Genomic DNA, 13,669 nt, shown 5'->3' on the forward strand with positions numbered 1-13,669 from the left:
GCATAGGACGGGTGATTAGAGGAAGGGGCACGGGAGCGAGAAATGTGCGGAGGGTGAGGAGAGAGAGGAGGAAGGGTAACCGTCGGTTAAACCGGTTCGGTCACCGCGGCATCAAGGAAGGGCATGGTTTCATCAATCTATTGCGGGGACTTTCCGCGATCTCCGCATGGCTTCCCATCCCGTCATATCCGGGAACATTTTAGCACCATTTCCTGGTTTCGGTCGGCTAGTGGGCGGATCCAGCCGTAGGCGAGCACTGGTTTGCCCCAGCAACATGCCCTTCCCACCTGAGGACGACTTGAAATAGGGAACATGGGCTAAGCGGGACAGTTGCCGCGATGCACGCAAAGATGAGGACGTTGCTGGCACTCGCCCTGTTTCTGGGATTGGTCGCCCAGGGTAAGTCAACTGCACCTGCCTTCACACCTCGCAACTCCCCGCCCCCCCGCCCCCCGTGGGTCTAGAGCGTACCGAGCTCCTGTCCTTTCCTGGGAATGGAGATAGGGGCGACAGTGTTGACGATGGCACACGGAGTGGCCTCCTCCGTGCGGTGCTCGCTGGATCCCGGGAAAGTTCTTGAACGGGGAATCCTAGGGCCGATTGCTCTGAGAATTGTGTTCTTACGATGTCCCCCGCTGCGAACTGTGTCATTGTGCTCCTCTAAGGGAAAAGGTGTGGAGCTCCACTCGGAATGGCACTGGGATCTGTCGCGCTGGGAAAAGTGTCCCGGCATCACACGGTCACCCCAAGGGCTACCTTGTTCTTTCGGCGAGTTCCCCGTGCGGCTGACGGTGAGGAACTTTCTCCGCACCAGCCCCGACCGAGAGACACGTTCCCCTCCATCAGCTGGGACTCCAGTACGGGAAGGAACGGCTTTAAGCCAAAGATTGTCGGTCGAATGTTTCAGCGCCAGGTCCCGGAGGCGAACTGTCTTTCCAATGACGCTGCCCGGACTGACAAGTGTTCTTAGTGTTTTGTGTAGTAGCTTTTTTTCTGCCCCAGGAATTGTTCTTTTTGGGGGGTGGGGAATGGGTACACAATTCCTCAAAGATTAAATTGACTGGAACCGGGTGCGGAGGGCCTGCGACTATTTGGGAAGAATTTGTCTCCGATCCCATAGGACCACAGGACCATAAGATATAGGTGCAGATTTAAATAACTTTGCCCATAGAGTCTGCTCCGCCATTTCATTATGGCTGACCCATTTCCTTCGCAGCCCCAATCTCCTGCCTTCTCCCCAGATCACTTCATGCCTTTAAATAACCAAGAATCTATCAAACTCTGCCTTAAATGTACCGAATGACCTGGCCTTCCCAGCCACCTGTGGCAACGAATTCCACAGATTCAGCACTCTCTGGCTAAAAAAATTCCTCCTCATCTCCGTTCTAAAAGGACGACCCTGTATTCTGAGGCTGTGTCCTCTGGTCTTAGACTCCCCCAGCATAGAAAGTATCCTCTGGACATCCATTCTATCGAGAAATTTCAACATTGGATTGGTTTCAATGAGATTCTCCTAAATTTTCTGAATTCAAGTGAGTAAAGTCCCAGAATCATCAAACGCCCCTCATATGTTAAACCGTTCAAACAGGAATACATTTCCTGAAACTGCTTTGACCCTTTCCAATGTCAGCACATACTTTCATAGACAAGGGCTCAAAACTGCTCACAATACTTCATCGGAGGCCTCACTAGTACCTCATATTGCCTCAAAATTACATTCTTGCTTTTATATTCCAGTCCTTACGAAATGAATGCTAACATCACATTTGCTTTCCTCACAACCGATGCAACCTACAAATTAATCTTTAGCGAATCCTACACGAAGACTCCCACATCCTTTTGCACCTCAGATTTTTGAATTTTCTCTCCATTCAGAAAACAAATCTACCATTTTATTTCATACAGTCCCAACATTGTATTTCATCTACCAATTCTTTGCCCATTCTCATATTCTGATCAAGTCCTTTTGTAGTCTCTCTGTCTTCTCAAACTACCTGCCCCTGCCCCCAACTATCCACGAATCATCCACAAACGTGGCCAAAAAGCCATCAATTCCCTCATTCAAATCATTGTATATTACATAAAAAGAAGTGGTTCCAACACAGACATCAGCGGAACAGCACTAGTCACCGGCAGCCAATCAGGAAAAAAAAGCTCTCCTTTTTCCTTTTCTGCCAATAAGCCAATGCTCTATCCATGCTCGCACTTTTCATGTAATACAATGGGCTCTAAAGTTGTGAAGTAGACTCGTGTGTGGCATCTTATCAAAGGCCGTCTGAAAATCCAAGTTCACAACATCCTCCAATTCCCCTTTGTTGTTTCTTCAAAGAATTCCAAGGGAAGGAATCTATCCTGACTTCACCCCATTTTATCATGTGGCTCCAACTACCCCGAAACCACATCTTTAACAATGACTCCAACATCTTCCCAAGCTTTGAGGTCAGACTAACTGGCCTACAATTTCCTGTTTGAAGAGTGAAGTGGCATTTGCAATTTTCCAGTCCTCCGGATACATGGCAGGATCCATTGATTCTTGAAAGATCATTACTAATGCCATCACAATCTCTTTAACCTGCCCTATGAGAACGCTGGGGTGTAGACTATCTGAACCAGGTGACCTACCTACGTTCAGAACATTCACTTTCCCAAGCATCTGCTCCGTCATAACCGCAACTTTACTCACTTCTGCCCTCTGACATTCCAGAGCCTGCGGCATACTGCTAGTGCATTGCACAGTGAAGATGTATTCAGTTCTTCCAACATGTCCTTGTTCACTATTGTTACTTTTACAGTGGGTTAATTACCAATTACTATCATTTCCCTGCGGCCGATTACAACGAGCTGCAGCTCCCAGAGCTGCTGTGTGCTGTGCTCCTCGCTGTAAGATATGTGTGGATGACAAAAACCAACAGCCCGGAACCAGCAGCACATCCGCCCCACCTTCTCTACATTATTGGATGGGTCTTTCATCAATAAACACCCCACTCCGACCGCACTTAATTTACTTTTTAAAAAATACTATGCAGTAGTATAGCAGTTTTGTGGAATTTAAACAAAGTTGGGAATCTGGTGAGGGGTTTGCCAAACAGTCAGGATTTTGAAAGCGGTAGGATTGCATATCACCTAGGATTTATTGTACCCGAAAGTGGGGAGCAGCGGGGATCGGATTTCTTCCGATGGACGGGCGGCGACGTCACACATAACTCTGTGAAATGCGTGGGGATGAGTGGGTCAGAGACAGTGATGTGGAAATTGGAGTAGGTGCAGAGATAGGGAGGTCTCTAGGGGCCAAAAGGGTTCACAGTGAGAGGGAAGTGTGAAGGGGCAGGATGGTGTTACAGAGTGAAATGGGGTTGACACAGAGGATAGAGAAAGGAGCGTGGGACTGGGGAGGGATGATAGGAGAAGGGAACTGGAGGAACGTTTCAGGGGAGAGAGGGTGGGAGAGGGGATCGGGTGGAGTGTTTATAGGGAGAGAGGAGTGAAGGGGAAGCTGGTGGGTTATCGCGGTCATTCGGCCGTGAGAGATCTCAGGAGCGTCCCAGAACGTATTCTAACGGTTTGTCCCTGACTCCCTTCCCCACTTCAGCCCACTCTCTCCAGTGTTACTCCTGCCACAGTCCCGGAGAGAACTGCAGCTTGGGTCAGAGAAACAACACCTGTAACGACACCTTGAACCATACTTGCATCACTTACACCAGCCGGATAAAGTTGTCTTCACCGATTTCAGGTAGGACCAGGACAAGTCAACAGCTATTCGGTGTATAACAGGCGAAGTGGACAATTGAGGGGTAGGCGTGGCACCGGCAAGCGAACAAAGAAGTGAATAGACACAGTAAGGAGGGAATGGATAGGGGGATTGAGAAGGAAGACGGGTGGACTGTGCCAGGGGAGAGGTGAGGGTGGGATAAGAAGAGGAAAGATCAGGGTTAGGGGAGCGATGCGGACAAGTTGGCGATGGAGAGGAAAGGGAGGGCAGGAGAATGAGATGGCAGATGCGGATAGGGTAATCGGAGGAGCAGTGGGGGAAGGAATGTTGAGGTGGTCAGATTGAACAGGAGGCGAACGGGCGAGGGAGAGAGTGAGAAGGTGACGGGGTGAGAAAGGAAGAGCGAGAGAGCTGAGAGAGGAAGTAAGTAGGAGGGCTGTGAGGGAATGGCAGAGGGTGAGATTGGACAGGTGTTGGGAACACGACGGGATGTACCAGGGGCTAGTGTAATGCTAAGGGATGTCTCACAGGATTCCATGAGATCCAGACAACGTTTCGTAGGTGCGGAATCTGCACCGATCTCATCTCCTTCAACAGCGGCCAGACTTCCTTCTTTGGGCACACTGCCTGTTGTAACTCGGACCTTTGCAACAATCAGACGAAACCAGGTACGGAGCTGCTAGGACTGTCCGCAAGCTCTCTCTGCGCTCTCCCTCATTCTTCTACCACCATTTTCTCTTTCTCTCCACCCCTCTCTGCTGTCATCTTTCCCTCGCGATTCCTACTTCCCCTCTCCCTCACACTCTGTTTTCTCTCCCTTGCATTTTCTGCCTCTTTGCAAAAACTTGTTGCATGCTGTCAAATAATTGATAACGATCCTTTCTGTACAGACGTTCTAGTGCCTTTTCATGCACAGCAAGAACCCCTAACACGGCGGTCCCTCCTCGCCTTGGCGCTCCCTCATCACTACCGCTCTCTCTGTGCCTCTTTCACATTGCACCTGCTGTATCTTTGTATCTCTGACTTCTGACCCTTCTCTCCACTCAGACAATAGTCCACACTTTTATTCCTTCTGGCAAAGTGCAACACCATACACATTCCTGTATTATCTTCCATCTACCACTCCTCTGTCCACTCTGCTGACTTGCCTGTACTTCTGCGGATTCTCTGCTTCCACATCACTACCTGCACCTCCACCTATTTTGGGATCCTCGGCAAACTCAGCCACAAAAACTTCAGTTCCATTCCCCAAATCATTGACATATAACATGAAAAGTAGTGTTCCCAGCAGCGACCTCTGTGGCTCACCACTAGTGACCAGCAGCCAGTCAGAAAAGGCCATCTTTATTCCCACTTTTTCATCTAGCCAATCTTCGAAAGCCGTCTGAAAATCCAAGTACACAACATCCATTGATTGTCCTCTGTCTATCCAGCTTTCCATCTCCTCAAATAATTACAACATATTTGTTAGGCAAGATTTCCACTTACGGAAACTATGTTGGCTTTGGCCTATTTTATCATGTGTTCACAAATACCCCGAAGCCTTGCCCTTAATAATGGATTCAGACATCTTAACAATTACTAATGTCAAGCGATATTTTGGCTTGCAATTTCGTTCTTCCTGCTTCCCTCCCTCCATAAAGAGTGGAATGATTTGTAATTTGTAATTTAAGGAGGGGGGGGGGTCTGTTTGGGGTGGAGGGTGGGCTGCTGATCAAGCCGGTTGCTCTGTACCAGACAGTGCCTTGTGTCTTGTGTGTTTAAGTAATGCACTCACCAAGGAATTAAAGAGTGTCCCACTGAACCCCAGACCTGTAGAGGGCAGCACCATAATGTGGCAGATGTTGGAGAGTGCCTTATCACATTCTGACTGGTCCTTTTAGATGGGAGGGTCCTTATTAGTCAATCTTCATTGGACCCCCATTTCTGACCCAAACTGAGAACCTGGGGTTGGGGAAAGGGTTGAGTGTACCACTTCCGGCTGAGTCTCTAAGCGGAGGACAACTAAGCAAGCGAGGAGGCGGAAGGAGGGGACACCACCGAATGTAAGGATTGGGACATACTCTGGTGATGATGTTCGTTCCGTTTGCAGAGAAGGAGAATATGACACTGAATGGTCTGGAATGCGAGGGTTGTTTAACGATAATGGAAACCATGTGTAATGAATCGATGGCCACTGTCAGTTGCCACGGAGAACAGAACCGTTGTATTCACGCCACAGCTAACTTCCGTAAGTTCTGTCCTTCCACCCTACTCCAACCACGTCCATCTACAACACCACCGAAATTACACCACTTGGTCATTCCGCCCAACTTTTGGGTTCTGTGCTCTCTGCAATTCTCTATTGACAACCTGGTAATTTGGACAACAAAGAATCAGGTCCCCATTCCACAATGTATTGCCAAACGACATTAGCCTAATGACAGCCAATCCATTCTGCCAACATAGTGTCCGTATGCCTGGATTCTCTGCGCATCCATATGTCTAACAGCCCTTTGACACGTCTCAGTGCTCTGCTCCACTAACAACACTACTGAGTGCATCCCATGCAGCTCCTACTCTTTGTGTAGAAAATACACATGTCCCGTACATCTCCTTTGAACATTCCCCCTCTCACTTTAAATGCAACCCGCTGGTAATGGATATTTCTATCCGGGGATAAAGTGATGCCAGCTGTATCCGCTATCTATGCTTCTGATAATGTCATCAACATCCATGAGCTGTCCCGTCAGAGAAAGCAACCCAAGTGTGTCCCACTCTTCTTCTTGTCTCACACTCCCTGATCCAGGCAGCATCTTGCTGAACCTCTTGTCCACGCTCTCCATTGTCTTCACATTCTCTCTATAACAGAACGACCAGGACTTAATGCAATGCTCCAGATACAGCCTTTTGAAACTGCAACGTCACTTCTGGACTCTTGCTCTCCAACTTTACGGTCATATCCACCAGTGCAACCGTTTTCAAGGAATATGGACGGGGACGTCAAAGTCACTCGGCACCTCAATGTTGAAGAGGGCCCTGCCATTGTCCTTTCTATCTCTGTCTCTTTGTATCTCACCTCCCAGAGTTCAACATGTTGTATTTGGCTTGGGGAAACTCCATCTGCCACTTATCTGTCCATATCTGCAACGGATCTAGATCCCGCCGCATAACTTGGCAACACACACATACACAAAATGCAGGAGTGTCTTAGTAAGCCAGGCAGCATCTATGGAAAATTATAACCAGTCGACCAATTCCGTTACGGGGTATTTTCCCAAAACGTGCTACTGCATTTTGTATATGTTAATCTTGATTTCCATCATATGTGGAATAGCTTGTGTGTATCACTGGAAGTCTTCTACGCTATCCACGAAACCACCAGTCTTTGTATTGTCTGCAAACTTACGTACCTACCCTTAAGTACTTTAGTCCTGTGATGGATCATAAACAGCCATGGTCATGTTGAGGATCCATCAAACATTTCCTGTTCGGAGCCCGTCATTCTTGCTCATTTGGTTTGAGGGAACTCGCGGGCGCTGTGTGTAGACCTGACTCGTGAGAATGTGGCTAATGGACATCCCGTTTCCTTCTCCCACCATAGGCAACACCACCTACATCACCAAGGGCTGTGCCTCGGAATCACTTTGCAATGAGCGGTCCATCATTCCATACTTTCCGTTCAAACTCAGCAATGTCACCTGTTGCCAGGAAAACCGGTGTAATAAAGGATCTCAGGATAACCCTCAGACTACGACACCAGGGAAAACTACATCATCGCCCATCACACAAGCTCCCACCACTCCAGCGCCCACCACTCCAGCGCCCACCACATCGACAGACTCGGACAATAACACTGCTTCTGCCCTCAATACTCAGCGTCTCCTCATTGTCCTGCTGCCGGTACTGTGGGCGATTGTACTCTAGAGTGTTGCATTTTGGGGGTGGTTACATCACCTTGCCGGGCGTGAAGGGGGTCAGCAGTTGTGGAGGGAGGCAGATATGCTGCTTTCAGAGCCTTGAATATACCCCTCACGCACTCCGCATTTCCTCCTCTCCCATACCTCCGCAATTTACTCTCCCTCTCTGCTGTCATCTCCTCACCCTACATTCTCTCCCCTGCACAACCCAAGAAGTAACTTCTTTAGAAGCAACAGGGCAACAGGGAAAGTGACAGAGGAAAGGGAAGTCCTCAAACGAATCTCTCTGCTCTCCATATCTAATTTTCCAAGATAAACTCCCTTCAACAATTACTCATATCAGCTCTTTATGTGCCCCAAGCATCCCTTTGTCTACCCCAATCTACATATGTCTGTATCAGTTTCCAAACTAATTCCACAGCACCACTCACCTCAAGGAGAGGGTGAGGCAGATGATTCAGCTTTTAGAGCATTGAATCTGCCGCCTGTTTCCTTCCCCATCTCTCCCTCATTCTGGCTTCCTCTCCTCCACAACCCACTCTCCCTCTCCATCGTCATTTCCACACCCCAACATCCCTCCCCTCCACAACCCGAGCTTATGTCTCTTTCGAAGTATCTTTAATCCAGTGGGGCACAGAAGGGTACAGGGGGAGTGGAAGTCATCTGCATAATCCCACTGTGCCCCACCTCAGATATCCCCCATTGCGATTGTTCTCCGCAGCCTTATATCTGCCTCATATATATCCCAGTGTTCCCAATTCACACAGGTCTGCATTAGTTTCCAAACTAACCACACTACTTCGCTCTCACCCAAGCCTGCATCCAGTTCTTCAAACTATTCCTATTTCCCCGCTGTCACCTGCAGTCTTTTGTCAGTTCTCAAACTAATTACACTGTCTCTCTCTCCACTCACCCCTATGTCAATGCCAAATCTAATCCCGTTCTAACTCCACAGATCCGCATCTGTCCCTAACAACTTTCAATTTCCACCATTTACAACAGTCCTGTATCAGTCCCCAAAATTAGTCCAACTGCACTGCTCTCTCCCCTCATCACCTTATCAGTCCTACAATTCAAACATATCGTAGCCATCATCATTGCTGAACAAGTCGAAGATTGTGAAAGTAGTTCCAAAAAGGTCCCCATAATGTGAAAAGAATCTTGTCTAGGTATAGAAATAGAACACCGAATCTTCTCCAGATTTAAACATGACATAACATCAATCAGCCAATGGGCATGAGCAGGCGGAGCAGCATCTTTCCATTTTAGCAACAAAACTCTTCTGGCTAAAAGAGAAATAAAAGCCAAAATGTGCAAATCATTCAGCTTAAGAGTAAAATCATTTCCTGCAACGATGTCAAACAAGGCAGTCAGGCAGTTGGGTTTAAAGTTTACTTTAAAAAACTCGGAGAAAGATTGAAATACTTCTTTCCAAAATTTATCAAGCCGCGGGCAGGACCAAAACATATGAGTTAGAGAGGCCTCTTCGACATTACACCTATTACAGTATGGAGAAAAATCTGAGTAAAAACGAGAGAGCTCATCTTTAGTCATATAGGCTCTATGAACCACTTTAAATTGTAAAAGAGAGTGACGTGCACATAACGAAGAGGTGTGAACAAGTTTAAGAATTTCAATCCAAGTATCTTCATCAATTGAAATCTGTCAGTCTTGTTCCCAGAGGTTTTTAATTTTGTCTGACGGAATGCTTCTCATTGGGAACAATATACTATAATTATTAGAAATAAACCATTATAAAAAGGTTTCAGAGTAAAAATTGTATCAATTAAATTCTTATATGGACATTTCGGAAATGTATGAAGTTGAGAACGCAAGAAATCTCTAATTTGTAAATATCTAAAAAAGTGAGCTTTACGAAGATTATATTTAATACATGGTTGATCAAATGACGAAAGACTATCTCCACAAACAGATCCTGAAAACATTTACTACCTAGTCTATTCTACTCTTTAAAAACTACATCAGTCGAAGAAGGTTTGAAGAAAATAGAAAAAATGGGACTCGAAAGTGAAAAACCAAATAACCCAAAGAATTTTCTAAATTGTAACCAAATCCTCAAAAAAAAAATTAACTACATAATTATCAGTTAAATTACTTAAGGATAGAGGAAATGAAGAACCAAGAACAGAAAAAAATAGAAAATTTATTAACAGAATTAACTTTTGAAGAAACCCAAACCGGACAGTCTACATGATTAATATGATATAACCAAAACGTAAGGTAGCGTATGTTGACTGCCCAGTAGCAAAACCTAAAATTGGGTATGGCTAATACCCCTTTTTTTTTTGGTTTTCTGAAGATGAACTTTACTTAATCGGAGACTTTTGTTCTTCCATAATTAAGAAGATATAATCAAGTCTAAAGAGACAAAAAAGGATTTAGGAATAAAAACATTGAAACAAATATAAAAATTTAGGCAAAATATTTATTTTAATAGAATTGATACGTCTAATCAGCGATAAAGAAATGGGAAACCAATTTGATAGTACCTTCTCGAAGTTTATAATTCCTAGTAATTGTTATACCCAAATAAGTAAATTGATTTCTTACAATTTTAAAAGGAAGTTCGGAGTTGACACCAAATTATTCAAAGGAAATAGTTCATTCTTATGAAGATTAAGTTTATATCCTGAAAACTGTCTAAATTCAGTAACTAAAGAAGTACTGAAGGTAAAGACAACTCCACATTAGAGATGTAGAGCAAAAGGTCATCAGCATAAAGCGACAATTTATGACTGATACCCCTCCTTAAGATACCCGAGACGTCAATGGATTTACGAAACACGATGGCTAAAGGCTTTAAAGCTAAATCAAAACGCAAAGGACTCAAAGGACATCCTTGTCTGGTTCCATGCTGGAGATTAAATGGTTTAGAACTCCTGACAGGATGTGTGAGGAATGTCAGGAAAAGGAGTCAGTAGAATATGTAGTTCTGAGTTGCAGGAAGTATGGGAAACGGAGAGAGATGATGAGAATTAATCTAAGGGAATTGGGGGTGCAAGAATTCACATTAAAAGGGTTGCTGGGCATGAGTGAGAGAGTAGAGGTCAGGGTATTTTTAGCTTTCTTAAGGGGCACAGTGGTCTTTTATAGGATATGATGGATAAGAAGGAATAGGGTACTAGGATGGCCAAAGATGGGTGGAGAAACTGTTAGGGTATGTGTGTGTTTATAATTGGGTGAAGGGATTTAGAATGTAAGTCTATTACACACTCCGAAGCAGAAGGTGGCGGTAATGCACCATAAAATGGGTGCCAACTGCCGTAAAACAAGAAGAAGAAGAAGTAGAAGAAGAAGAAGAAGAAGAAGAAGAAGAAGGTGAAGAAGAGGGTTTAGAACTCTGAGAATTGGTAAGAACCTGTGCAGTGGGCGATAAATAAAGTATTTTAATCCATTGAATAAAATTGGACCCAAAGTTAATTTTTTTTCTAATATTTTAAATAAATAATTCAATTCAACCCGGTCAAAGTTTTCTCAGCAGCTTAAGAAATCACGCATTCAGAAGATTCTTCAGAGGGAGAATAAATAACATTCAGTAAGCGAGGAATGTTAAAATGAGAATAACGATTTTTAATAAATCCGGTCTGGTCATCAGAGATAATAGAAGGTAGAATGTTTTCCAACCTATGAGCCAAAAGTTTAGATAAAATTTTAGCGTCAACATTAAGTAAGGAAATGGGTCTGTAGGGAGAGCAATCAGTTGGATTTTTATTCCTTCTGAGAATAAGTGAAATAGAGGTGTCATAAAAAGTTTGTGGCAACCTGCCTAATTTAAAAGAGTCAGAAAGGACAGAAAGTAAGTGAGGGATAAGCAAAGGAGCAAAAGCCTTATTGAACTCTCCAAAAAATCATTCAGGATCGGGAGCCTTCCCCGAACTCAGAGAACGGACAACCAGGGCAATTTCCTAGGAAGAGAAAGGTTAATCTAACCATTTTCGATTAACCTCGATTTTTTTCTATGAATAATTTTCTAGATCGTTTAACCAGTTAAGAATTTTGATCATCTTAACTGAGAATCACGTGCATCACAGGCATAGGAGCTATAACTTCACTGCTTTTAATCCAAGGAATAGGAAATATTCATCCAAAGTCTGTCACCAACTTCACCAAGACCTGTGTGGATGAGTGAGTGCCTTCTCCTTGCTACCATCAAGGAGGAGGTGCAGGAGCCTGAAGACATGCACTCAGCGTTTCAGGAACAGCTGCTTCCCTTCCGCCATCAGATTTTTGAATGGAAATGAACCCATGAACGCTACTTTGCTATTTTTTGTAGCTTGTGTTGCACTATTTGTTTAATTATATACTGCACATATATGCACATGTATTGTAATTTATATTTTTATATCATTATACATTCAATATACTGCTATCGAAAAACAACAAATTTCACGTCACATACCAGTGATTCCTGATTCCTGATAAACTTGATTCCTGCAAAAGGTGGTGGATTCGGCCTAGTACAGCATTGGTAAAGCTCTCCCAACTATTGAGTACATCTACATGAAACACTATCGTAGGAAAGCAGCATCTATCATCGAAAATCCTCACCACACAGGTCACGCTCTTTTGTCGCTGTTACCATGAGGTAGAATGTGCATGTGCTTCAAGACTTGCACCACCAAGTTCAAGAACAATTACCACACCTCAATCATCAGGCTCTTGAGAAAAATAAAGGATAACACCACTCATCTATTGAGATGTTCCTACAAGCAATGATCTCACTTTAAGTACTCTTCATTTTGTTACTTCATGATCTCGTTATTTATTGCTATTTATTTATATTTGTACAGTGTGATGTCGCTATGCTCTAGCTCTTTCATTGATCCTGTTTACCGTTACTATTCTCCAAATTTGTTCAGTAGGCACGCAGGAAAAAGAATCTTAGAATTTTATGTGGTGACATGCATGCACTCTGATAATAAAATTATTTTGAACTTTAACTGTGACTGCAGCGCTACTCGATATTGTGGAATGGATAAAATCTTTCAGGCAGTAATTGCTGATTGAATTATTACATTCATTAACCTGCTTTTTGCCCTTTACTCTATACTGGAGCAAAAAATAGTAATTCTTCATTGAAGTACTAACAGCAAAATGCCTTGACAAACCATCTTACTTCGTTCAGAGGCTTACATGATAGTTCATCACATTCCGTGATATTTGCTAATTGATTTAACTTTCCCTTTTTAATCGACGACCTGCTGAACGCTGTTCGTAGCAGTATTTTTATATCTCGCATAATTGACTCTTCTTTTACATGCCTCGTTTAATATCATGTCTCCTCTGCGTCACGCAATGTTGCTCATACAGTTGCTGTATTTCTCGTATTCTGCGCGGCAACGAAGACTGTGCACAGGAACATTTCAGTTACTGCACGTATACGCAGCAGCCAATCATAAATGGAACAGTGCTGATATCCCACTCCACATAAAGGGTAAGAATGCAAGAGGGATGTGGCAAGGGAGAGATAGTGTCGGAGAGAGTAAGTGGAGGGCGTGTGCGAGAGTAGGAGACAGTGTGAGGGCGGGAGTATTCACGGAGATGGAGATAAAGAGAGCATCTCCCACACTTGCACTTACAGTCTCTCTCTTACTCCCTCTCTCTCTCTCCCTCCCCTCTCACTTTCTCCATTTTTCTCTCATCGCCTTTTCTGCCGGTCTTGTTCTTCTCATAGACCCCCTTTCCTGTATATATATATATATTGATTATGAAGGGTCTGTGAAGATGTAGTAGTGGTGTGGGGCTGTGAGGGCAGTGGGTATTGAGGAGGGAGCACCGCGCTGTGGGAGGGGATATGAGGAGGGAGAGGGGGTGAGGGCTGATGTGTGGTGAGGAGGAAGAGTTGGTGAGAAGGAAGGAATGGAAGATGAGGAGAGAGCACCTACAGACTAGAGTATGCTTCACTCCTGCTCTCTGGGAGAGTGAGGAATGCAGGAAGCTGAAATCTTCTCCGGAAATATTTAAATTATTGTGATCCCTACTGCACTGCATAACCCGCAGTGCAGATCTCCCTGCTCATAGCTGCTCCCAAAGCGCCCAT

The 13,669-nt window shown here is 44.6% G+C and overlaps 1 protein-coding gene across 2 annotated transcripts; it reads left to right on the plus strand.

Moving 5' to 3' along the window:
* Positions 1-320: 320 nt before the first annotated feature.
* LOC140202301 (phospholipase A2 inhibitor gamma subunit B-like) lies at positions 321-7,625 on the plus strand. 2 transcript variants are annotated; one of them, XM_072267201.1, is made up of 5 exons: positions 321-399; positions 3,590-3,730; positions 4,240-4,377; positions 5,802-5,939; positions 7,293-7,625. In XM_072267201.1, exons 1-5 carry the CDS (start codon positions 339-341, stop codon positions 7,613-7,615), a joined length of 801 nt encoding a protein of 266 aa, XP_072123302.1. In that variant the 5' UTR covers positions 321-338; the 3' UTR covers positions 7,616-7,625. The 2 variants fall into 2 exon arrangements, with proteins under 2 accessions (XP_072123302.1, XP_072123303.1); XM_072267202.1 differs by lacking the exon at positions 4,240-4,377.
* The last annotated feature ends 6,044 nt before the right edge of the window (positions 7,626-13,669 follow it).

The sequence above is a fragment of the Mobula birostris genome, chromosome 8 (genome assembly GCF_030028105.1).
Source record: "Mobula birostris isolate sMobBir1 chromosome 8, sMobBir1.hap1, whole genome shotgun sequence".
Taxonomy (NCBI): Eukaryota; Metazoa; Chordata; class Chondrichthyes; order Myliobatiformes; family Myliobatidae; genus Mobula; species Mobula birostris.

Bases quoted from the DNA above. Each gene is read 5' to 3' on its own strand.
- LOC140202301 (XM_072267201.1), top strand. From the start codon at position 339: ATGCACGCAAAGATGAGGACGTTGCTGGCACTCGCCCTGTTTCTGGGA. The intron at 3,731-4,239 runs GTAGGACCAGGA...GATGTCTCACAG, and splicing joins GTTGTCTTCACCGATTTCAG to GATTCCATGAGATCCAGACA. The intron at 4,378-5,801 runs GTACGGAGCTGC...TTCCGTTTGCAG, and splicing joins CAACAATCAGACGAAACCAG to AGAAGGAGAATATGACACTG.